General features: G+C 43.4%; 2 protein-coding genes across 3 annotated transcripts; one reads left to right on the top strand and one right to left on the bottom strand.

The window, feature by feature from the left end:
- Nucleotides 1-13445: 13445 nt before the first annotated feature.
- On the top strand, nucleotides 13446-22704 carry LOC144474335 (uncharacterized). Its single transcript, XM_078189066.1, has 5 exons — nucleotides 13446-13497; nucleotides 17937-18033; nucleotides 19139-19324; nucleotides 21948-22116; nucleotides 22623-22704. Exons 2-4 carry the CDS (start codon nucleotides 17949-17951, stop codon nucleotides 22091-22093), a joined length of 417 nt encoding a protein of 138 aa, XP_078045192.1. The 5' UTR covers nucleotides 13446-13497; nucleotides 17937-17948; the 3' UTR covers nucleotides 22094-22116; nucleotides 22623-22704.
- On the bottom strand, nucleotides 22084-24811 carry Surf6 (Surfeit locus protein 6). Of its 2 annotated transcripts, none has more exons than XM_078189065.1 (4): nucleotides 24546-24811; nucleotides 24414-24461; nucleotides 23835-24337; nucleotides 22084-23747 (listed from the first exon to the last, which is right to left on the bottom strand). In XM_078189065.1, the coding sequence occupies exons 1-4, from the start codon at nucleotides 24661-24663 to the stop codon at nucleotides 23526-23528; spliced, it is 891 nt and encodes a 296-aa protein (XP_078045191.1). In that variant the 5' UTR covers nucleotides 24664-24811; the 3' UTR covers nucleotides 22084-23525. The 2 variants fall into 2 exon arrangements, with proteins under 2 accessions (XP_078045191.1, XP_078045190.1); XM_078189064.1 differs by having other exon boundaries at nucleotides 24414-24467; nucleotides 24546-24807.
- Between the last annotated feature and the right edge of the window lie 113 nt (nucleotides 24812-24924).

Raw genomic sequence — 24924 nt, 5'->3', positions numbered from 1 at the left:
CTCCCTAAAATTCGCTGTATCATTTTTTCCCGACGGTTTATCGATCATTTTTATCGCTAATATTCTATTTTGCCAGGTGTACCGACAAAACCGAAATCAACGGCGCAATTAGCAACACCGCGCAAACGTTTGTAAAATAGCTCGCCAACGAAAGGGTTAAATGACCGATCGAAACGAGCCCGTCGACGAAATGCACCCTCCTCGAGCATGGCGGAAAGTTCACGCATTAAACGGTCCCAGGGGCGCATTCGTCTTCGCGAGCGGCGCAAATGAAATAATTCCCGGTTACGGCTTTCACCGGCATTTACCGTGATTTGCATTGGGAACCGTCGCGGTCGGCGGCATTGTTCCTCTGTAATATTCATCCAGTTCTTTCTCCCGGGTCCGAAATAAACTCACCCCCGGAGAAATATCGTTAGGAGAGAGAGAGAATGCGCGTGCCAGAAGTATTAAATTCCGGTTCGAGTCGAGTGGAATTAACTCTAACCACCGTGGCCGGGGTCTTTGAACCTTCGTGGCGCGTCTTTTCTCCCTTTTTCTCGAGAAATTGAGATTTACACCTGAATTAGATGCGAAGAGAACGTAGCGTTAATCGTACTTCTTCGTTAGACCCAGCGAAATGGGCTTGGAACTATTGTCTTGACTCTGCAAGATTTTCTAGTAAGTATTGGACGTTTTGAACACGACTGTTTCACGTCCATTTTAGGTCTGAACGCCTTACACTCTTTAATACGTACTATTATATAATATTTTATGTAGTACATTTCTCACAAATGGTCGACGAACGACCTGTAAACCCTTGTCTTAATCCCTTGCACTATGATTTCTGTCAGAACTATGTTGATTACCATTTCTTCATCCTTAATACTTTCCTTGATATCATGAGGTGCCTTCTGTGTCCCTATTGTCTTCATTTACATTCATTTCTGCATTTTGATAACAGAAGATTCAAATTTTGTTTGAATTTAATAGAAATGATGGAAAGCTATATTTATTGGATCATGCACGAAATATTCGTCACTAGTCTGACTGGTTATTATAATGTAAAGGGTTAAAGATGTCCATCAAATATCCATAAGATGTCTTGATTTGTAACACAAGACGTTCCTAGGACCTTTATAGCACACTCGAGACGTCTTAAAAATTTCTTTTTGTTCCATCTAATTTTAGAGTATAAATACCTAGGAGGATCGTACTTTGATTTTGCAAAGAAGTCAAGCTTGCAACATTGTTCGATCGCGGAGTTAGAAAATATCGGGAAAAATGAATGGATCGAACATCGACAGCGATGGGAGACGAGGAGGTAATGGAGTCGAATAAGCTTAATGGAGCAGCTTCTGTGTCCGATCCTGCGCCGAGGACAGCGCGGAGTTCGCGGAAGCGGATGGCGGTGCTTCAGGGAAAATGAATTCAATTTAACCCCACGTCGTTTCCATTTACACAGCATCTCCAGCGATAATATTGTACGACGCGGTCATATTGGGAGCGTATGGGTTTCGATTGAGCGGGCCGAAAAAAAAAAGGAGAAACTGGTAGGATGGGAAACCGTTCAACTAAAACGTTTCATCAGTCGTTGCCTTTGTTCGTTCGAACGACGAGCACGGTGAAAAGCGTGCCGCTCGAAAATTTATAGATGGAAAAAATGGCGCCAGCACTTTGTACACATGACGTCACGTCCAGTTTGCCACGTTTTTAGAAAAGATTCGCATTTTCCACCGGTGTCCCCCCCAAAAAATTGCCCGAAGTTCCATATCCTAAAGATACTTTTTAATTTTACAATTCTTGATATTCAAACTGCTGTAACGACGTGACAAAAAATCGCACGGTAGTATAATCAGAGGCACTTGAAAGCGCGAAGTCTCCACTTTCGCCGGGTTTTATTCAATTTTCCTGAAAAAATTTCTATAGCATATGCTAAAATGGGAAAGTGAAGCAGATCTTCCACCCCGGAAATATTATGATCAAAATTGTTGATGATCAAGCTGTTGTAACTTGACAAAAAAAAAATCGTACGATGGTCTAATTAGGCTGATTTTAAAGCTTAAACCCTTAGCTTTTATGTACCTAGATTCATCCTTCCGGAAAAAATTTGCAAATCTTATGACAGACGGGAAAATGAAAGCCTACTTTGCCACCTCGAAAATATTACGCTGTAAATTGCTGATTTTTAAACTGTTGTAACTTTTTCAAAAAAAATTAAAGGACAACCAAACTCGGCTCATTTTAACCCTTGAACTATGAGCTTTCACATCTCTAAACTTAATTTTTCTGAAAAAATTTCTGCAGCACGTGGCAGGTAGCAAAGTGAAGACCTACATCGCGACTGCTAAAACGATGTATTTAAAATAGTTAATATTCGAAAGACTGCAAGTTCTAAGGGTCATTTGCGCTACAAAAATCATCAAAACCACGTAGATCCGCCATTTGAAGGCTTCCAGAACGCAAGAGGTAAAAAACGCCAAGTTTTCGCTAAAACTGCGAATGGCCGCAGCATCTTCAAGGCTGGAGGTAGCCATCACACACGAGAGTATTAGAAATGCAAAGGGCGGCAATTGTAGGGTCTTACGAGGGCAGAATTATTATCGTGCGAGCGCAGACTGTAGGGCCGTGACCCGCGCCGGATTAGACATTGCAATCACGCCGCAGCGGGAGCGCAGCATCCACGGTGGGAGAAGCGGAGCTCAGGAAAAATTCAACGTGTTTTCCTCTGATTCCTCGGGCAGCTGCCGGATGCCCACTAATCTCGGAACAATACAACGCCGTGCAATAAGAAATTCACGAAGAAACTCGATAGGAAAACGCCCGACGAAGGAGATCATGCGATTTAACGCCGGGCAACGGAACGCTCGAATGAAAATCTACAGTGACTCCGTTTATATTCGAACAACTGTTAAGACAGGATAATTCTTTGGAGCCGGATTAAACGACTCGAATATTTTCTAGACGGTAGAAAGACCAGTTTAATAAATTATACTTAAAATGTTTTTTTTTGCTATTGTTTGGAATGACAAATAAAGCTACATAATTTTCATTCTTTAAAATTTTTATCTGAGCCTGTAAAGAAAATTTTAAATATTGCTATGACTTTGATATGAGCTGTAAAAAATTGAAGATTGCAATTTTTGACACCGTCGACCAATAAAAGTATAATATATAATCTGTAGTTTTTTAAAACAGTCAACGCATGTAACTTGACTTTGCGTTAACCAATTTGAATTGAATTTTCTTTATTTTATTCTGTCACTCCAAATAACAGCATATCTATAACGAAGTAGTTCAGTCATCGTCTACTACACTAGTCCCTTTATCATCTGAAAGAAAAATGCAAATTATTTAGTCCGATTTTAATAGTATAGCTATGGAATTTTAGAAAGTGTATTAATGGGAGTCCCTGCGGATTCCCACCGTAGAGTGTAACACGTCGATCCAGATCTCGCGAATCGATTTTATCTTGATCGCCGGGGCAACTCGAGCCGTCCTCGAACCGAATGATAATGCGAGATTATAATTTCCGGGCCCGGTAATTTATTCACCGGCCGAACAATCCGATACGCTGCACTCTCAAACATTAATTCCGACCGCGCCGGTAGCACGCGGCTGCGAGTTGTACGGAATTAATGGCCGTTCGCAGCCGGCCAACGCCGAAATTCGCTTGCCGCGAAACTTTCTCGCGATCATCCGGCTGTAATAAAAAAGTATTTATTAAACAACCGTTTGTCGAGAACCGGGGGTGGTGGGTGGCAATGCGCGGTCTCCCGGCAAATCGAATTCCGGATCCAGCCAGTAGAGGTCGGACAATGGCGAAGTCTCGCGCATGGTCGTGCTACGAACGAACGGCTATTAAAACCATTAACGGCCTAATGGCTGCGGCAAAGTTTCGGGGGCCGTCTAATGGATGCAAGATTTACGAAGGACCGCCGAAATCGCGTCGCGAGCGCGCGAGATACGGCGGGCACCTAACCAGACATTATGGTAGCGCCGTCGTCGGTTCCGCGCGGCCGACTAGATTGCATCTGCATAACGCAGCGACGGGGATACGTAAATATACGGAGCCACCTGGACCCGAACGAAGTATTCGGTCTCTCTCCCAAAGAGTCGTTAGGTGACTTGGAAATCGCGGGAAATCGGGGGCGAGACACTGCCGGGGCTCGGTCGTCTTATACACGGGTCGAGAATACGCTGTGACCGATGCGACCATGAATACGAAGAAGTATTCGAGCGCCCCGTTTCACCGGCTCGCCGTAAATGTTCCGCGAGCTTCGTGTTTCCAGCAGTTTAACTAATTTTGTACCGGCGCGGATATATGGGCCCGGGATCGCGCGAGGAGACAATGGCTCGAACAGCGATGCGATAAAGCTCAACTTTGGCCAATAGATTGACGAACTTTCTAAAAATCTTTATCCCAGTACCGTTAAAGTAGCGTCCTAATGTCTTACTATACATGTTCGAGATAATACAATGACATGACAAAGCAATATTTTCATTCGTATAAAAATTACAAAATTAAGAATCCTTCTTTGCAATAATTGACTTCTTTGACTGAAACAGTGTTTCCATTAATGCCGATGAAAAATGTAACATATGGCCGCAATTAAAAAATCAATAAAATTATAAAAATACAATGCTTTTATTTTAAGCTTACTTAAACTTAATTTACCATTATTATTATTTACTTTCAAATATTTTAAATGTGGCCGTCCCGTATATGGGACATGATGGATCATTTATGACCTAAAAGATATTGCATTAATTACAAAAATACTTATCGCACACCGAAGGAACTCCATATCATTAAAATCGCTCGTTTAGGAAATTTTTAATAAAAACGCCCGGTCGTTAACGCGTTTAAAATCGCGACGAAAAAAAAACAGTGTCCAGAAAAACGGTAGCCAAATAACGCGGTGTTCGCGAAACATTGACAATACCGGTGGCCGAGTTCCGTTGTCGCGAACGAGCAACAATTACGAAGCGGGAGTCAACGAGGTACGTGCGCGCGGAAAATGAGAAAGGGCGGAAAAACGTTTGCGGTATATAGCCGCAAGTACGGGCAAATACCAATTATTTCTCCGGGAGTGGGCGCGACAACGATAACGGCTGGCCCTCGCGACGGGATAACGAGGAAGGGGGAGACGAGTCTAATGTTGATATTACAGTCCCCGGGGGGGGAAGTACGGCGGCGGCGGCAGAGGCGGCGGCAGCAGGCAACTGCCGTAAACAGATTCTCCGCAAGCTGGAATCCGGGGCAAGATCCGAGAGGCTGGTGGCAGTCGAAACTCGCTCGTTCGGTGGCCGCGGATTATAGTTCGGTCTACGGTTGCCCGGAGTTTCCCCGGCCGGGGATATGTGCTCGGATCCGCTGCTACGAGCCTAAATTATAAATGGACCCTCGGCCCTGCGCCCACGGGAGACGGCCGCAGACCATCGCGCGATTAAACCGGAGGACCTGCGAAATTTGCGAATTGAAAATTAATCCCGATGTCGAGTCCGGCGGACGCATAATCGGCTGTGCCGGAGGCGGGATGGTCGGGCTCGGGGTCCCGAACTGTTATGGTAAATTTTATTCGATCGGAAATTGATGGATTAATTCGCCGGAGACCGGAGTGACAGTTGCTTCGACAGTTGCTCGCGACGAAGATATCAAACTGCGATTATTGAATGGATGGACGTTCGGTTTGCTTGCTTCTTTATTGAGACATATTGTTATACTGCAAATTTCTGCATAAAATACAGATTGTCTGCGTTGATTGTAAGGGACAGAAATAAAATAGGAAGGTAAAGTAATATAATAATTTTGATAAATCCTTTTGACGTGTTCATTAGTCCGTATTTCATTTTATCAATTTTGTTATAAATGCATAAAATCCGTGGTCCAGTAATGATCGTAGCAAAGCTTTTAAGATATATCTCCGTTTTCACAGTACCTTCGTATGAATAAATATTAGAATTAATTTTATGAGTTCCATATAAAATAAAAATGGTCTGTATTAATTATAAGATACAATCGCAATTACATTCTCAGCCATTGTTCTTCCAATTGTTATAGTAAAGAACGTTCCAAAGAAATAGTTAATACCCGAACTGCTAATAGACAAATTAATGTATTCGTTAACTTTCGAAACTATATTGGAAAATATTGATAAATAACTACAGAAACGATCTCAATCGCGTTCGGTAATGTTTTTGTGAAAAGGGTTCGCCGTCCGAGTGTCGAATCGTTCCCAGAGCGTATTTGGACGAGCGTGTATGACGTATCGATCGCTAAGGGCCGTATCAAGGATCTCCCTGGCACAGCTCGAGGCATCAAAGTCTGGTTCGATTAGCGAGCGACGCGCGGGTGCGGGCGGACGTGCCTCGATCGCGGAGTGTTTGCGAATCGAATGTAACGAGCGATCGCGCTTTGTTCCGCGGCCTGCCAAACGCATCCGCGATTGTGTCCTTTGATCGGCGGACGTCCCTAAAACGGACAGCGGCAGCGGCGCGGATGCGGGAGATCGGAATCGCGATAAACTGGTCCCGTGGCCGCTAATGGCGGGGCTTTCGCTGTGCAAACCCGGCTCGAGTTCCTTACGAGAGAAGACTTCTGAGTCGCTCAACGGGAAACCAGTGCCCGCTCACGATCCCGAGTTTCCATATAGCGATCACACACGACCGAGTAAAACTCTCTTCTCTCTCTCTCTTTCTCTCTCTCTCTTTCTCTCTTTACCCGGACGATCCGGTTCCCAAACGAATGGAAATCGACGGAGCTGACTCGATTAAAGGGTATCCATGATTTATAGAGGGATCCGAGCTAGAACACTGACCCTCGCATTCCGATCGAGCTCGGCTGGGATTCCGCTTGATCTTCGATCCTCGAGCAGTTTGCCGTGCTTCCGTCGGATAAGAGACTGGTCGCGTTAGACGGGAAGCAATGAGAGCGACCAATGCCACGCGAAGAGGTTCTGTTATTGAATTTCAACGGAGCGGCTGATGTCCCTTCTTTGATGTGATCGAGACACTTGGGACGACGGAGTCGTCTTCGAGACCGTCTCGAAATCGCGAAGTGTCGGCTAAGCGTCGCAAAAGACGAATTCTGTACACGCGGTTCCAAAACTTTTTTAAACGAAAACAACAGCGTGTCGATCGAAAATTTATAGATGTAAAAAATCGCAGCAGTACTTTGTTCGTGAGCCGTGACGACCAGTTCGCGCAGTTTTTTTGAAAAGTATCGCTTATCTGTCAGGATTCCCAAAATCGCCTGAAGGTCCGTGTCCCAAAGATACGTTTCGAATATTGGCGATATTCAAGCTGATGTAACATCGTGGCAGAAAATCGTACGATAGTATAATGAGAGGCATTTGAAAGCGCGAAGTCTCTGCTTTCATCATATTATATTCAATTTTCCTGGCAAAAATTTCTATAACATGTCCTAAAGTAGAAAAGTGAAGCTCGTTTTTCGTCTTGAAAACATTATGATAAAAATTGTTGATAATCAAGCTGTTACAACTTCACAAAAAAAAAATCGTACAATAGTCTAATTAGGCTGATTTTAAAGCTTAAACCCTTAGCATTCCTGCACCCGAATTAATTTTCTCGGAAAAAATTGTCGTAGCATATGATAGATGAGAAAACTAAAGTCTACTTTGCCAACTTGAAAATGTTACGGTGGAAATTGTTGACTTTCAAACTGTTGTAACTTTGTGGAAAAAAAATTGAGGGGGAAACTAACTTGGCTCGTTTTAACCCTTAAACTATCGGCTTTCTCATCACTGAACTCAATTACTCTGAAAACATTTCTACAGTATATGACATGTAGGAAAGTGAAGTCCTGCATTGCGAAAATGATGTATTGAAAATTGTTGAGAAACTGCGAGCTTTTATTTTTAAATTTTTAAACGAAGTCAATGATATTATATTATGGGATATTAAAATGGATATTAAGGTATTAATAGATATTACTAGATACTAAGATATTATTAGATATTAAGATATTATTAGATATTAAGATATTAATTCTAAGATATTATATTTATCAACATTCGCAAGTCAAAACCCTTTATTAAAAAAATAGAAAAGTGCAATAAGTTCGTAGCTGATGTTTAAACAATGACGTAAAGGTAAGATAAAAGCAAGATTACAGAAAAGTTGATTTTATCATAGCGAATTCGTAAAAGAGCGTTCAAAGTCGAACATTGAGCCACGAATCAAATCCAAAGAGCCGCGACATCAGTTATCATTTCGACATGCGATTATCTCGTATCATGATCGCACTCTCCGAAATATTCGAGAAATATCTCTTCCGCGAATCTGATTACTTTATCCGATTGTATCGCAATTCGATTGCATTAATTCCGTCGGCAAAATAAAGTTCGGAATCCGAAACGATGAAGGAGCGGAGATCACGGTCCGCGTTCGGTGATTCCTTTTTCAACCCTGTCTCGAATGAAAATTCCCGGATGCTCGGCGCAGATTTCGTGAGGAAAGATTAAAGGGGACGATCCACGGCAGAGAGATTAATTAATCAGCCGGTCGGTGTTCGTTGATTAATAAAACGGTTAATTAACGTGCTGCCGGGCAAAAATCCTCGAGGACGACGTCGCAGCGGTGACGGTCGCTCTGTGATACACGACGTCGGATATCGATCCCGTTTTCCCAGACTTCTTTCGTGAAAGCTCGGATTAAGCAATCCTCTTTCCTGTTGTTTTGCATCACGTACCGGTAAACGACTACAGAGATGGCTCGCCTCGTCTGTGCGAGAGGGTTCACAGGGTTGCCCGTCGACGTGTTAAACTGGTGTTGAGAGAGCGTTCCCGTGTAGAGGGATCAATTTCGAGCAACTCTCAAGATACCACGTGGTTCACTTTTTACTTTCTTGAACTTTTTCGATGGAAATTTTAAAAATCTTAGTATACGCGTTTATTTTATTTAATTTCGAATACGTGTACAGTACAGTATTCTTCTTTATCTTATGAACTCATACTATTATTGTAAATATTACTATAATAATAGTACTATTACTATAATAATAATAGTCCACAAAATGGAGACCTTCGTATTGATTAAAATTATGTTCGTTTAAAATAAACACAACATCCGTGTTCCTTTGAAACATAACTAAATGTACGTATGTAGCAGCATCTAAAGATTAAGACTGTAACGTTTACAAAGCAGCAACCCTTGTAGAACACTCCGAGAATCTTATTCCACGATTTCCTCGGGTTACAGCGCGAAATTTCGTCTACGGTCCAAGAACTAATTACGTGACGCGACGGCTGCGTCACCGGCCTTGAATGTGTTAAATAGTTGAAGATAAGGATGTTAACGGTTACAATGCAGCAACGGTTCTGCCGCACTTCGGGGATCTTGTTCTACAGTCCTCCGTTAAACTGCCGAGCGAAATTCCCGGCTGCGGGAACTAATTATGTCGGCGAATCAGACAAGAACGGGGACGCGAGGGTTGCGTCACCGGTCTCGAACGCGTTAAACAGACGCCGAAAGGTCTGGCCGCCTGAAAACCTGACGCGTTAACGAGATTTTACCACCGATCCGCGATAATTCTCCAATTATTCGGCGAGCCTTGTCCGCGCGGCGACCGATTAATCTTCCGTCGAACAATTTCCTTTACGGTAATAGACCTACTCGATCAACGCTAACGGGAAAGCTAATTAATTTCGGTGTCGTTCAATTATGCCTCGAAAGAGAGAATCTGTAGCCTGGTCGAGCGCGTTCACAGGGATCCTTTAGTTGCCGGTCGGAAAATTGCTCGACTCGTTCCACTTGAAAGTCGACTGACCCTATTTTTCGTTCAAGTTAACCCTTCGTTGTGCTCCGACTCCTCGAACGTCCTTGGCAAATTCTTGAGAAAATACTGAACAAACTGCTGCATTCAACATTTATATAGAGACATTCTTTAGTTGAAAAAGCTAAGTGTCCTGATAATAAAATTGTAATTGACTGTCCTTACGCAAATTTTGCTATATACCTGTATACGCATATTATAATTGCATATCGTTTACAAAAATGGTAAAGAAAATTTTTTTCTTTGTCAAGTTGTCTTTTATTTCTTATTATTCCTTTATATATTCAATCAACTTTTAGTTTTATCATTGAAACATGTAGCTTCTTTTTACTAAAGAACATCAATGTCCCTATACAAATTTTCTTCTTTTACTCGCTATTAATTACTTTACAGGAACGTTTGAGAAGGCAACAACAATTCTCGATATTGTTTTCCATTCTCCCGGAATCCTCGCTCGACTGACAAGCTGATCCAATTTCTGCGAAGTCTCCCGAGACAATAGCAATTAGCCTCGCTGCTAGACAGCTAATCACCGGGTCCTCGAGGCTCGCAGGAATCGCAAAGGTTGCAACGCACCGAAGCGTCTCTTTCCAAACGGGACGTTCGACGATCAGATTCCCCGGATCAGCGGATAAAAATGTAAATCCGCGGCGAACAAGATTCCATCTAATTATCGCGTGTGAAAATTCGCCGTCGCGATCAAGGGTTGATCCTCGGAGCGGTCCCGCGAACGCGGTACTGGGTCAACTAAATACAATCTGCCGCGCGGAAATCTTCGTCGATGGACGACGGCGAGGGAGGGGGGGAGGGAGGAGGCAGAGGAAAAGAGTTTCGGGCCCGGCGAATGCGTTCACGGGCGCTCGGGCGTAATTACACGCGACTGCAACAAATCAAAGCGGTCGAAACGAACGGGGTGCGCGAAAGGCTGGAATTATGGCCTCGAGGTGGAAGGACGAGGCCGAAGGACGATTAAAAGGTGTTCGAGACCGTTCGGCCGCTCCCAGGCTATCTAAAACATCGATCCGGCCGGCCTTTTCAACCGTGAGCGACCGCGTGAAATCGCGACTTACGTGATTCCTAACGAGTTTCGCCTCCCTTAGGCCTAGCCGAAAGGTCAAAGACGAAGTTTCGAGCTCGATTTAACGGCAGATTGCACGCGCGCGCGCCGGCTAGAGCGAATCAGAGCAAAATATACCATCGGAATTCCAACCAGTCGAGGCCGGAGCGTGTTACGTAAAAAGGAAGCCGCTCCGGAATATGGAAATAAAATTGTGAGTCGCTTATTTATTTATCGAAATTGATTTCGCCGCCTTTCGAAATAGGTCCCGCACGAGACAATGCGCGTGAGATAAAAGTAGCCATTCTCGAAATACTGATCAACGGTGGCCCGGTTTCTGATACAGCGGCGCGAAAAATAAATTAACAAATAGACGGAGCATATGGAAATGGTTGGACAAATTTCTGCCGATATTTTGAAACATTGTTCTTCGCGAATTCACTGTCGCGCAAATACCGTTGTCTAACAATCAGCTGTAAAATAAAATGTTCGTTCGAAGCGTTCCTAAGCGAGCTGTTCCATATTGCGTACTTCAATTTTCGCATTGTTCCGATTTATGGAACGCAAATTAAACTTAAGCTGTTATGAAATGTAACTATACATATGTGTGTATTACATATTAATCCACGGTTATCGATATTGTAGAAATATGTTCGCGAGCTATTTGTTCAACAAATTTGTCACTCGAGACAAATATTGCAATAAATATCGTTGCTTCCTCGATGTGACGTAATTAAAATCGTTGCTTTTAGTGTTCCATAAACCCAGTTCAAGTTTTCGGGTTTCCGTTCGTTTTTGATGAGCTATTCCGAAGATTGTAACTTGTTTGCACACGTCGTACTCGTAAAACCACGTTTCACAGCCAGTTACCACACGTTTCGCGAACGTGAAGTCACTGGGAATCTCGTTGCACAGGAAATATCGTTAGACATCTAAAAATGAAAACTAATTCTTCGCTCGATGGTTTTTCCCACCGTAAGAATCGCAGAATGCACTGGAGGTCCGCTGACGTAGACATCTAATAACTCAACGCAATGGTCGCGATTGAACGCATCGTCGCAACGGAGGAGACAGTGATACTGTCCGTTGCTCAAGAGATGACACAGAGAAAAGCGTAGAGATTCCCACCAAATTAGCCATGTAGGGTAAACGTACAACTATGTAGTATACTAAACGCGTTTCCATTATTGACAGAAATAATCCATAGCTATTAATCCCCAATTTAAAAAAAAAACGGATCTTGCGGCCTCCTATCAACCTCTTCCATTCTGTTTTCATACTTGACCTTCGATTATTATTGGCCAAGTTGCAGGTTGAACAAGAGACATGATTAGCTGAAGCGATCGACCGATCCACCCGCGTCCCGCGTCGATTAGCTTATCAGTCCTCTTGTTTACCCACAGAAGTAGGTTTCCGGAGGTCATAGACTCAGGCGTGTAGATCAAGCCTCTCCACAGATAGCGTGCCACCTTTTCGGCAACGGACAGTGCTCGCAACGAAATTGTCTCGTACATCCACCGTGCGGGACTTCAGAATGTCCAATTTAGAGTACTTTCTTCACGCGATGTAGTTCCATCGGGTCGCATGCTGCGCATAGTTCCCAACTATAGTTCCCGGCTTGTGCTTCACCGAACAATCGCAAGAACGCGCAATTACGTGAATTACGCGGACTGCATGTTTCATTAAGTTCAGTGCAAACAAACCTGCCGGAGAAGAGTCTTGGGTACCGCGGATGGGCCGGCACCGGTGGGACAACAAAGTTGTGAGTGAACAATGGCGCACAGGTGGTCCTGCAACTGGGTCGATCCCGAGCTTTGGTAAGTTTGGGGGCAAAGAAAAGATTAAGAGAAATCAAGGGGTATGCTCCCAAAGGAAGGTGTCTCCGAGATTTCAAGGCCACTGTTATTCGCTGGACAGAGAAGAGGGAAGAGTTTCGCTTTTAAAATTCTACACGCGATGAAAAAATATTTTTCATAAAGAATCAGCTTGGTATCGCAAAAGTAGATGCTTCACGCTTTTAAATGAGCTTGGGCGAATAATCGTGCGATTATTTTTCACGAGGCTATATTAATTCGAAGTTGGACTCATATTAACATCCCTCGTGTGCGGCATTCGTTGATCGTAGTCACCGCCACGAGAAGTTACCTTGGGCAAGCAATAATCGAGGCGAATGTACCGCGATTTGTCCCTTTCGGGAAAATAGAAGACAAACACGCTGGAATTTTCGCTTTTCGATTTGGATTCTGACGTTCAAATACCGATTGCGGAATCGAACTGTAATTGCTCGCACAGGCAGCGCACGTTCGCGAGGGGATCGACAGAAACGCCTCCGGTTCCTCTGGTCCCCGTGTCGACGTATGCACACCATCACCAGCGGCAACTGCAACCCCGTGTTTCAAAACACGGGACCGTGTTACGCGCGTGTGTGTACTCAGGTTGGTTGTGTTACGCGGGCCTCCGAACGGGTACGCTCTTTGGCTGCTATCCCGGAAACGCGTCCGCCTGTTAATTCCGAGCCTCTGCGTACACTAACGCGCATTTCGCGACGTACGCGGGCTCGATACCGTGAATAACCCGTCCCAAATGCATCCGGTATATACCTTCGGGATGTAATCGCAGCTTCCTGTCCACGAAACACGTCGGAGCAAACAGCCGTCGACAAAAGGTAAACAGGGGAACATCGTTTATCACCTCGCCCTGCGATCTGATTTAACCATGATTTATTTGACGCTGCTAAGGACGGGCGTGGCTCGTGTACCCTTCTTATTTTGAAATATGCGAGATGGAGAACGTGCCGTGGCTTCGCTGCCGTCCCCGAAGCGATTTGGCACTGCTACTAATTACGAAAAAGTAACGATTGTTGGCTCGGAGATGAATGACTCGATTGCGAAGGGGACGCGTTCGAGACGGTTTCAAATTGTGCCGCCGTGGCCGGATTCGAATGTGATTTAGCGCAAATTAAAGCTGAGAGTGTCTACTTTAAGACGGGGTAGATTTTATTAAAGAAGAAGTAGAATATCAAATCGGATAGTTAGAAAATCCTGATCGTTCGTTAGAAGAAAAATGAACGATAAAATTCGTGGACCTAATTAGGTTTGAATTAACACGTTAATTGTCATGTCTCCGAAGGATGAATAACAGAATTTATTTGTTCAAATCGGACAAAAATTGTTCTATTAACTCTTCGCAAACAATTTCAACTCGAGGTCTAAGATAATTTTCCCGACTTACAATACTTTCATTTTATAAAATCTAGCGCCTCTCGGAATGCTAATGGACAAATCCATTAACCAGCAGAAAAACCTGAAACACTTGCGCCCGAAACGTTGCAAAGATCGAGCCAGACTCTACACCGCAAGGATGCTGTTCCGGGAACTTCTAGGCTAGAGCAACGTCGGGGAACCCGCAAGCAGACAGCCCGCAACCGAGCAAGCTCGCGACGACGACGCGGAGGCCCGCCGCTCTTCGTTTCCTTAGGCACGGAGGCGGTTCGCGTGTGCGAACCAGCCCCGAAAAGAATATCGTGCCGTTTCGCGGCGCCGCAGCCGGAGCCTCGTCATCCTCTTCAGCGCAAAACGGAGCGCACTGCGAACAGTTCGGGGTAGATCGATAACGCGCGACGAACCCGACTTTCCGCTTCCGGAAATAGCGTTTCGAGCCGGCTGTGCCCGCCTCGCGACGGAGGCGCGCACAGCCTTTAGAGATCGCGGGCCGGAATACTCGGTTCTAATATGCCGGGGATACCGTTTCACGGAGAATTGGACGACCTAGTTCGCGGTGAAGGCGACCCGGAAACAGAGAATCGGATTCGAAAAGGTTTCGAATTTTTACGACGGTTCGAAGGATGCGCTCTGACCAGAACCACGTAGACGGGGGTGGTTTCTTCGGGGATATCGTTGATCACATTGATCAATTCTTATCTTGAAAGACTCTCGGATAAAGTCTTGTTTGATAGATCTAAGAATTTTATACCGATTATACGACTGTACTTGGTCGGAATAATAAATGATCGCAAATGTTGCTTGGCGGAAATTGTCTTAGTATTGGCAAATTTATTTATATATTACAAAAAATAAAGATTGTTCGCTCGAAGATAAATGATCCGATTGTGAAGAAATCATTTGAGTCGAATTGATGTCGTGTTTCCGGGGGTTGATTTGAATGTTATTTAGCGCGAATAAAAGCTGAGAGTGTCTAGTGTAAGGTAGAGTAGTTGCAATAAATTATTTTAGCACAACTAGTATTCACCAATATTATTAAACCAATAGAATGTTATGCCGCTCTTCACTGATAGGTACAATAAATAAAATGGAGTACGCAAATAGCTAATAAAAAATTCAGACATCAAATACTTGGACGATCAAGCATCCACTATACATTGCTATTTAGTCAAACTATCGATCATTATATTTTAACTCTCTGCCGGCGCTTATCTCTCGCTATCTTAGCGAAAGTCTGAGCGTAGACGTAAAATATTGACGAGGTCGCGAGTCGCGCGTGGATAAGCGTTGCCGCGTTGAATACTGAAACAATCACCCGGGGAATTTTAATTAATTACGTCGGTGGCGACGGGTTGCGGGATAGGTCACACTTAAAGATCTCTCTCGAAAACGGTTGAACACTGCGCGGAAGTTTTACGGCGACCCTGAGCGAAACACGGAGAGCGGAAGATGCGCTCGCCAAGAAGAGGATGGAGGAATAAGTCTTTGGCCGATTTCCAGGAGCGAAGTTCTACGGCGAGTTTCACCGTCGATCGTTAATTACATTTTTCAATTCCCGCCTTTTTTGTCAAATGGGAAACGGAGGGAACGGCTGGGCTCGGCGGTCTCGGAGGATGGGAATACGCGCGGGAGGTTTGATCGAAAAACGGGTCGAGCTATTTCCATCGTTCGATGGTTAGAGCAAATCGTGGCGATGCTATAGAAACAGAGAGAAAGAGAGGGAGAAAGAGAGAGAGAAATAGAGACAGAAGGAGGAAGGGAGAGACCTAAAGACAGGGAAAAATACAGATAGAAATAGAGGGAGAGGGGAGTGACCCGCCCCGAATACAGGAAACTGTTTGCCGTTTCGAAGCAATCGTTTTAAGGGCGTCAACGTCCCTTCGACGGGGTCGGGGGTCTCTCGGAGACCCAGCGATTTTTTTTTCGAACAGAGGACACGCGTGTGGAACGATTTGCACAGGCCATGTTCGACGAGCTGTTAACGGGAAAAGTGGAGGAGGGATAAAACGAGGGACGGAATGCCGGAGACCGTCTCGAGGACCGGTTTCGTCACCGGAGTCAGAGAATTCAGCGTTTAATGAAATTTGGGAGGTAGATGAAATTATGGAGATTGAGCGAAGCCTTGACAATTTCTGGGGCCTTGATGTACGTTCTCAAGGGTGACGTTCTTCTTTCATTAAAGATATGGGACCTTTCGTATTTTAGTGAAATTCTGAACGACGAATGGAAAGTTTTATCTTAATCGATGGCGGAATTTGACGTTGTTGGTTGCCGCAGCAATAGTATATCATAATAGCGCCACAAAATCTGGGCATTTTATTTAATGAAATAAAAGCTAAGGGAACATTTATCGTAATCGTTATCTAATGGATCGACTAGATAAGCATGTATAAAGTACATTTTCTATAAAAATTTCTATCTTACCTTTATTAAATGCCCAGTCCTGTTAACCACCAAAACGTAACAGACATCAGAAGTTAGTCCAATATTAGTTGCCTTCGTTCCGTTCCCCTGAAACGTGACACAAAATAATAAGTTAAATAGTAAGTTGTAAAATAAGTAAAAAATAATAGTAAATATAGTAAGAGCAATAATCTGATAATGATTATAATAATAAGTAATAAAATCGAAAATAACGTCAAAATAGAAAGGTAGGAACGACAGAAATTGCTATAAAATTCGCCTCCCTTGATAATTTGAAATTCCTCGAGTCTACGGTGGACTCGCGCCACTCAAGAGTATAGTGATCGCGGAGTGGTGTCGCCGGGAGGAAATTAAGTCCTCCCGCAATGACACCCCGTGGAAAGAATTCAGGAGGCGAGGAAATTCTGGGACTCGACGGCCGTTTTCGCTCGTTCCCGATATTCACACCGGGGCGACGTCGCCCGTCTAACGTTATTGCTTTCCGGCGACCGTGGAAATGGCGACGAGGGGTAGCAAACGTGGTGGCAGACGCGATAGGTGGAAGGGGTTTGCGAAGACAAAGGACCCCGGTAAATAGCGCTTTCGTCTCGAGCAGGTGAAAGGTCAATTCTCGCGTGTCAATATTGAACTACATGCTCCGCTATTACACCAGTTTTTTTTTCCTCGCGAGACAAAGGGCTATTCTTAGAACCTAACCCATCCACGGAGACATGTAGTACTTTTGGATCATGTTCCCCATCCCTGGCAGACAGCACTCTCGTTTCCTGAATTTATGTTCAATTCTCGTTCGTTCTTCGTTTTGTGACCTAATTTTTCTTCCTGGACAAATAGTTGATTACCACCAGGCATTTGTTATAAAATATTTGTCTTTTTTTCGAGTACTCTGTTTTGTTTGAACAGATATCTGGCACATAATAGAGCCATTGCTTCAGCTAAATAAATACTAAAATTGAAGATACAAAAACCAGATCATGGACCTTTGTGCAAAATAATAGTTTCTTTAACTATTCTAAACTTTCATCCACTCCCTATTCACGGTAGATTATTTTGCGTTCACTAGGATGGGATATTTACACGAGAATATTCGGACGAGGAGCGTTCTAACGGGGAACTCTGCGAGATAATTACGGCGGCGAAAAATCGTCAAAGGGGAAGATTGGGATTCGGTGTTGATGTTTGCGATTGCCTTGCTCCCGGCGTGGCAGCGGCATTAGGCTGAGCCAAGAGGAAAATTAGAAAATCGGGAAACGCCAGAGGCTCCGAGCTTCATTCAACGAAGACTTGAATCGTGGCTGGTAACGAACGTCGCCGAGGCTCGAATGGTTTTTACGCGGACTTGCCTAGAGGCGAAGCTACTTTTCCAGTGAAATTGGAGAAGGGGCGCGTGACTCGATTGCGGAATTTTTTAAATCCCGATTTAGCGGCAGCAAGCTAAAAGGTAGAATCGATTTTGTTTCAGATCGAGTGGAAAATGTCGGTCGAGATCACGGCGGGTCGACCGACAATGCCGACCATACCGCAGTCGAAGAGACCGACGATTCTGGTGTATCCAACAGGTGAGCGCGCATATTAACGTACAGCCGTGTTAGTTACACCGCGTAAATCACTGGTAAATTACGGCGGGACAACTTGATTTTCCATGGAACTCCAATTATTTTCGGTTCGCGCGACAGCAGCTGCTTCAGCGAATTGCGTGATCAAAACCTTTTAATGCGAGATAACGACTCGCGTATCCGTGAATTTCATTGAATAATATAATTTCGAGATTATCGATTGGATGAAAGCTGTCCAATTTATTTCGAATACAGCCTAGTTATTGCAATGTCTATTGATCAAGCATAAGTAACTTGCTAATCCCGTACCCCATACGATCGTGTCAGATTCGTTATGAAGATTTCGATAATACATTAAATGTGCAGGCTATTTATGTGCTTTAAATAGAAATCTAATTCCACTCTTCGATCATTAATATTTAAACATCGATAAAATTAAATTATCTTAATCAAGTAAATTTGAGACAAGGAAGTACTACTCGGCGTAGCTGCTGAAAGACATCTTAGTACAAGGGATTAAAGGAGTCATCCTATTGTTCAGTTTCTAACGAATAGTCGAAATTAATAGCTGAGAGAATTACTTCTAAAAACATGTTTCAAAAAAATTCATAAACAGAGTTACAAATTATCCCAATCATTATCGATCATTCAAATGTCGTCGTCTTTAGTCTGATGGTTGAAACACCGGTTCTCTGCGTCGAAGGTTCAACTTATAACAATATTCAGCTTCGAAAAATTGCACACGTGGTTTCGCTAGTCAATTTCGTCAAGGTTCGGTCTACCAAATAGAATGTTTACGTTGAAGAAGAAAAGGCTTCGACATTGTGTTCCGCAAGAGTAGAAACGACGAGGAAATATGGTTCGGACGAATCTAGCTCGTAACAAGGCATCCTTATGGGACGCGTACGCCGCGTTCCCCTAAACAACTGATCGATGCAATACATATATTGAACCGGGAGAGCGTGCACCTGCGGACGCGTTATGTTATTCGCGAGCCGCGCCGATATTCGGTAGGAAACGTAATCGGAACCATGAAACTGAACTTCGCGCGAGTTCCAGCAGAAATGGTCTGTTTGATTCCCGGGGAAATTTGTGGTTTGGTTTCCAGTGACTCCGGAGAGCATCATTATACCGATCGTATCGTGCATCCTGGGATTCCCGTTGCTGGCGCTCATGGTGATCTGTTGCCTGAGGAGGCGGGCGAAGCTCGCCAGGGAACGGGCCAGGAGGCGAAACTGCGATCTGGATCACGGAGCACTGAGCCTCGTTCGTTTCAGTCCCGTTCATCGCTTAGGTGAGTTTTAAGGAGCGACTTTGCCCGCTCACCTATCACCGAACGTTCGGCGCCGTGACAATCAAACTTTACGCGGGCTCCAACACGAAAACTTCCGGGAATCTTGCTGAACTCTAATTCACGTGGAAGGAGGACGCCGAAGAACGGTCAGAATTTTTGGCAGGTGCCATTCTGTTGACTCCGGGCGATCGTAAAAGTTAGTTATTACCCGACGGACAATAGGGGAATTCTCAAAGAGGAGGAAATATTGGAGATTCGCTTAACCTCGGGACGAATAGAGGAAACTCGAATGCTGTGGTATTCATACAAAATAACAAATTGTTCGCACCAAATGTAATCGTAATGTATCCACAATCTTAACCCTCTGCATTCGAGTGGTGACTCTGAGGCACCACGGAAATTGTTATACCACATTCGAAAATAATTTCTCTAGTATCAAAATTTAGATTTCAAAAATTGTTAAAAGTGTAACTCTCTATGCTTTCACAAGATTATTTCAGATTTACAGTTAAAATGGCTTCGAGTGCATGGGTGAAAAGTCTCCAAATTTTTCTACTGTACTGTTTTTCCTCTTCCCATATCTTCCAGAAATGCATAAAGTTTGATATTTAGTGATTTCCTCTATGGAATTTGTCGTCGACAATCTCTTAGAAGAGGAAGAAAATTTAGATTTACTGTACGCTCGACAAGTTGAATGAATATAGATTCGTCTCCACTTAGATGAAACGAATTGGATGCACGATATGCATAAAGTGCGCAGGGTTAATTAAAATGTTCAGAACACGACGATGCGTGGATTTAAACCGTTCCCCGCCGTCTTCGAAAAGGAAATATTTTCTCACGCGGAGATTCGTGGCGAAACCGTAAACGGGCCACGGGATATTTGTATTTGAGCACCCCCGTCCTCATTAGCAACCTCAGCGGCTTCCCGGTTTCCTCCCCAGACGCTTTGGGACGCCTACGCATGCCCTGATACTCGGAAATCCGTTGCGTCAGTGCGGTCCCGTATATGGAGCCTGGCCGTGTATACGTGGCAAGCCACGGTGGGCCACGTTATGCACACATAAAAAGAGCGGAAAAGGCATTAAACCAGATTGAATGTCGGTCTGAATATGCCGGTTTCGTGCGCCGATTCCGGGCGTGCTTTAAATTCAAACGCGGCGGTACCGCGCGCGCGCGCGCGCGCGCCCGCGGTATCTTTTCCACGGGAATGTTTAATCTTCATCGGAGGCGTCGCGAAAACAAACACGTCGAGAGCGCGAAGGCTTTTATCGGTTTCCTATAAATTCCAATGACCGGTGCTTCGCTACGTTCGTCGTCCCGTATGTTGTCCCGGGACGCGACGATCTTGATGTGTTGCAGTTTTATCGTCTTGATAATGCCCGTCGATAAATAAAATGGCTCGGTCTCTGTTTTTTTTCTTTTTTTGTCTAGTTTTCTTTTCGAGCGGCCGTTTCGTACAGCTCGTAACTCACGCAGCGTTATAACGTTTTGATCGACGAGAATCGGGAAACGTGGAGTAGGCTCGAATCGGTGGAACGGATTCCGATAACTCGCGAATCAACTGTGTCGAAAGAACTAAAATACATGTCCATTATTTCATTCCATCCCGTCAAGCGCAGCGTCTAAAGAGGATTTAGGTAAAACTTCTTCATCCTGGTTTGTTGCTTGATCTCGTCTCTAGAGACGCTAGAATTTTCTGAGAACCGGCGCGGTTCATTTTTTCTTGAATTGCACAAATACTCTGCCCGCTGCCGCTCGCGCTGCTGCAGTTGCATACTCTCTCGGCGTAGAGTTTAATTAAATTTTCGCGGTAAAGCCGAAAGGAACGCGCGCATTTGGACGGCGCAAAAAGTTAACGGTCGTAGGAATGAATCGGCACGCGATCAATGGGCTCGCCATTGACGCTGATCTCCGCGTCGAAATGCGTTGAATCGGCTCGTCTAAACGTTTCCACGCCGGTATATATCTCGCAGCTTCAGCTCATTCGCGATGCAACAGCATGAATAAATTCATCGATATCGTGAGGCGCATGTAGCTGAACCGCGACTGAGCTCTGCAAGCCTGGCAATGTATTATACATCGCATTACATATATCTTGCATACAACTGTATTTGAACTATTACAATAGATCGACAAAGCGTATCGTCTTTAAGTACGCTCCAATTAGTATTCTTGCTGCGTTCTCGCGCTTTTATTCGCGAGTCTGCTTTCCGACTCGAGCTCTTTTTTCATATGCCAGGGGTGCCATTTAATTCGGGGCTTACGAATCAATCAATTGTAATTTCTGTTAATACACTAATTCTACAAATTTGTCCTACAAGATAAGAAAATTTAACCATTTGCGTCGCTGAATTTTTTTGGTTTCAAACAACTCATGGGGAAAATGTACGTTTATTCTTGCCATAAAGATCATCTTCGTGAACTGACCATTACAAATAATGCTGTACAAAACAGTTGATGGCAAGCTTATTATGTTTCATTCGCTTTTACGATGCAAACGGATCGACCCTATTCCTGTACTTGTTTGCGAACAAGTTTGTGGAAGGGCAGCGAATTAATTGGTACCCCGAACAGCGTGGATCGTTTCAGTGGTGATTATAATTTGATTTCTATGTGACAGTGGGAATTGATCGACCGACGAGGGTGGTGTCGTTACGAAGCGATCGAGATTCGCGCACGTTCCCATCGCTGGAATTGGATACGGTGGTCGAGGAGAGATCGGATCCTGAACAGAGCACCGCAGTAGAACTTAGCAGTCCAGACTAGCATCCAGCTTTGGTACCGCCCAGGTTGAATTTTTGCACATCAATCTTTGCTAATCCATCCAAAACCCGCCAATAATTTTGACCGCCAAGGAAACTGGATTTCCTTCTGTCGACCCGTCACTATCGAACGAAATTTCATTGTAAACGCATGCTCTGAACAGTTCCTACATTGCCGACCCCGGATCACGTTCTATCAATTCGGGGTTTCCTACTTTGACGGGAAACTGCTATAATCTTTCGGGGCAATCTAAAAAGAAATCGACCTCCATAGTATATAGAAACATTTTTGTTGCAAGCATTCCAAAATGATTTATGAAAATGATGCAAGAATCTAATATCGGTGACTTTCGTTGGATTTTATTGTGGTATGGAAACAAAAATTGTAATACATCGTTCTGCCACCTCTGATAGCTCTATTGTTAATAAAATTAAATGATGCGATATATACATTATATACAGTAAGGAGACCACGTAAATGTTTTAAGAAGCGAATGCACTGTTTCCTGATGGCAAATCATTTTATTTTTCAGGTCTCCTCGACCAGCAAAATCGGCGGTGCCACTGCCTGTAGATCACAGTCCGTTGTGGACGGCTTTGACGCATGCAAATTCCGTATCGTCCGTTCTCGGAGATACCTAGCAGGAGGTTGAAGAGGGCGGCTACATCGAAGCCCTCGTCTTCGACCTACCAATCATCTACTAGTCAACAAACGAACGTGTCCACCTTTCGAAATGTCAAGATCTGTCTGCCTTCAACTCGAAGACCGCGAGGTTGTACCACGAGAAGTGCCACAACACGAACTAGTTTCAAAGAATACACGCGTTATCAAAATGGAAATAAAAGAAACTATAATAAACTGTATAAACACATCTGACACGCGCGACATAAACTAAGGCGAACTAAATTTTTTACCGACATACTTGTCAAGCACGCTATAACCATCCCGCTTTTTACATGACGAAAGTTACTTAACGAGATAATGTACGTGTATGCCTACAAGTGTGTGTTAATGTAAATACGAATTTGTTAAACTCGTGTACAAAAAGAAAATGATGAAATAAATGATCAAAATCTATAAATAAAGCATTGTAAACAATAGTACTGCATACACAGACTCACTGTCCATCACGTGAATGACACTGAAGACGTGTGTACATACATATCAAGCATGGGCTCATTACGACGGTATTTGTATCTATATTATTTAAGATAGTTGATCCCTCTAATTGAATGTGTCTCTGTGTAATATCCTGGTACGTTCTAAAACAGCTTCGTCCAAATGAATTATGTATACATACGTACTCTTCTCACAGCATACAAACTTCCATGGCCTTCGCATAATAACCTTACAGTAAATTACGCGCAGCAAACAGTGTATGATACACGCGAAAGTCTTCCAAAATAAATGATTACACTACAATGTTCTAGTTGATTTAAAAACCAGGTGTCGCCCGTCCTCTTTTAGCATTTTTTTTAAGTTTGTTCACTTTTTTCTCCTTTTTCCTTTTCATAATGTTTTCTTGCCGCTTTTCCTGCCGTTCACGAATTCCCTTCTGAACGTTCTCCAACCTCGATTCCCATTTTTTGGCACTGTGCTTCTTTTTCTGTTCTTTTCTAGATATTGATCGTTTTAGTAATCCAGGATCATCTTTTACCTAAAAGAAATGAATAAACATAGATCAACAAAGACATAAAGTTACACATAAAGCTACAAGTTCGTGTATAGCTATTTCTTCATTTACTTTTTCTCCACTGGCTTTAGCTAAAACAGAATTCCACGCTTGCTTCTCTTTCATCTCTTGAGCTTTCTCTGTCTCACCTAACTGCTCCATTTCCTTCAACTTCTCTTTTTTTTGTTTCAATTCGAGTAAAATCTTCTTGGGATCCTTTGCATTTTTGGGTGATTTTTTTTTAGTTCCAATTTCAGAAAAATCAAATTTACTGAACACCATTTTTCCCTCTGAATTGAATACAGGTTTTGGCCTTGGAATCTTTGGTACATCACAGTCATCTTTTTTTAATTTAGGTCCTCCAGTTGCATTTTGTTCAGTTTTTACCATCTTTCTTTGCATTATACGCTCCTCCCTTTTAGACATTTTTTTCATTTTGTTTTTTAAATTTTTCTTTAACTGTTTATCTTTGTAACCTAGTCTCTTCACATTTCTCAAACCTTCGAGTTTTGCATGTAACTCTTCGAATGTGTTTGCTCTTTTCACCTCTCCGGAAACCTTTTGAAAACCTTTAGCTTTGATGGAAAATATAATCAAAATCGGAAAATAACAAACTAAACGAGCTCCTTATAAATATTATAGATAACCTACCTTTTGAGATAGTTTCGACATTATGTGTTACTATTTTACTATTTTCATCTGAAACTAAACGGCATTGATTTTTATCATTGTAATAAACATTATACGTAGTTCTAAGGTTATATTACTCGTATATATTTGTACCTATTTTTGACTGAGGCAGAGGCGTTTTTGAAAATATACTCGTGATAAATAAGTTCTCCTGTTCCAGTAACCGTCTGACTAAATTCTTATTAAATGGCTTTGACATTTTCAACTGCATATTTCCAGAACACACACGTGGATAATCACAGAAAAATAAATAACACACAGTTCACAAAACAGGTAGACACGTTTTAAATTTCGAAAAACCGGAGACTATGTAAAATAGGTTAGAAATCATACTATGTTGCCCAAACCTAAAAATATTTACGACGCCATCTATTAACAAAATACAGTAATGGGTCCTACTTTTGCATACGTCCAGGCAGCAGCTGGATTTATGGGGGGGGGGGGGGGGGTCAATATGGGGTTTCTTTTGCTC

The sequence above is a fragment of the Augochlora pura genome, chromosome 8 (assembly GCF_028453695.1).
Source record: "Augochlora pura isolate Apur16 chromosome 8, APUR_v2.2.1, whole genome shotgun sequence".
Taxonomy (NCBI): domain Eukaryota; kingdom Metazoa; phylum Arthropoda; class Insecta; order Hymenoptera; family Halictidae; genus Augochlora; species Augochlora pura.
This window is presented reverse-complemented; position numbering and strand designations above follow the sequence as displayed.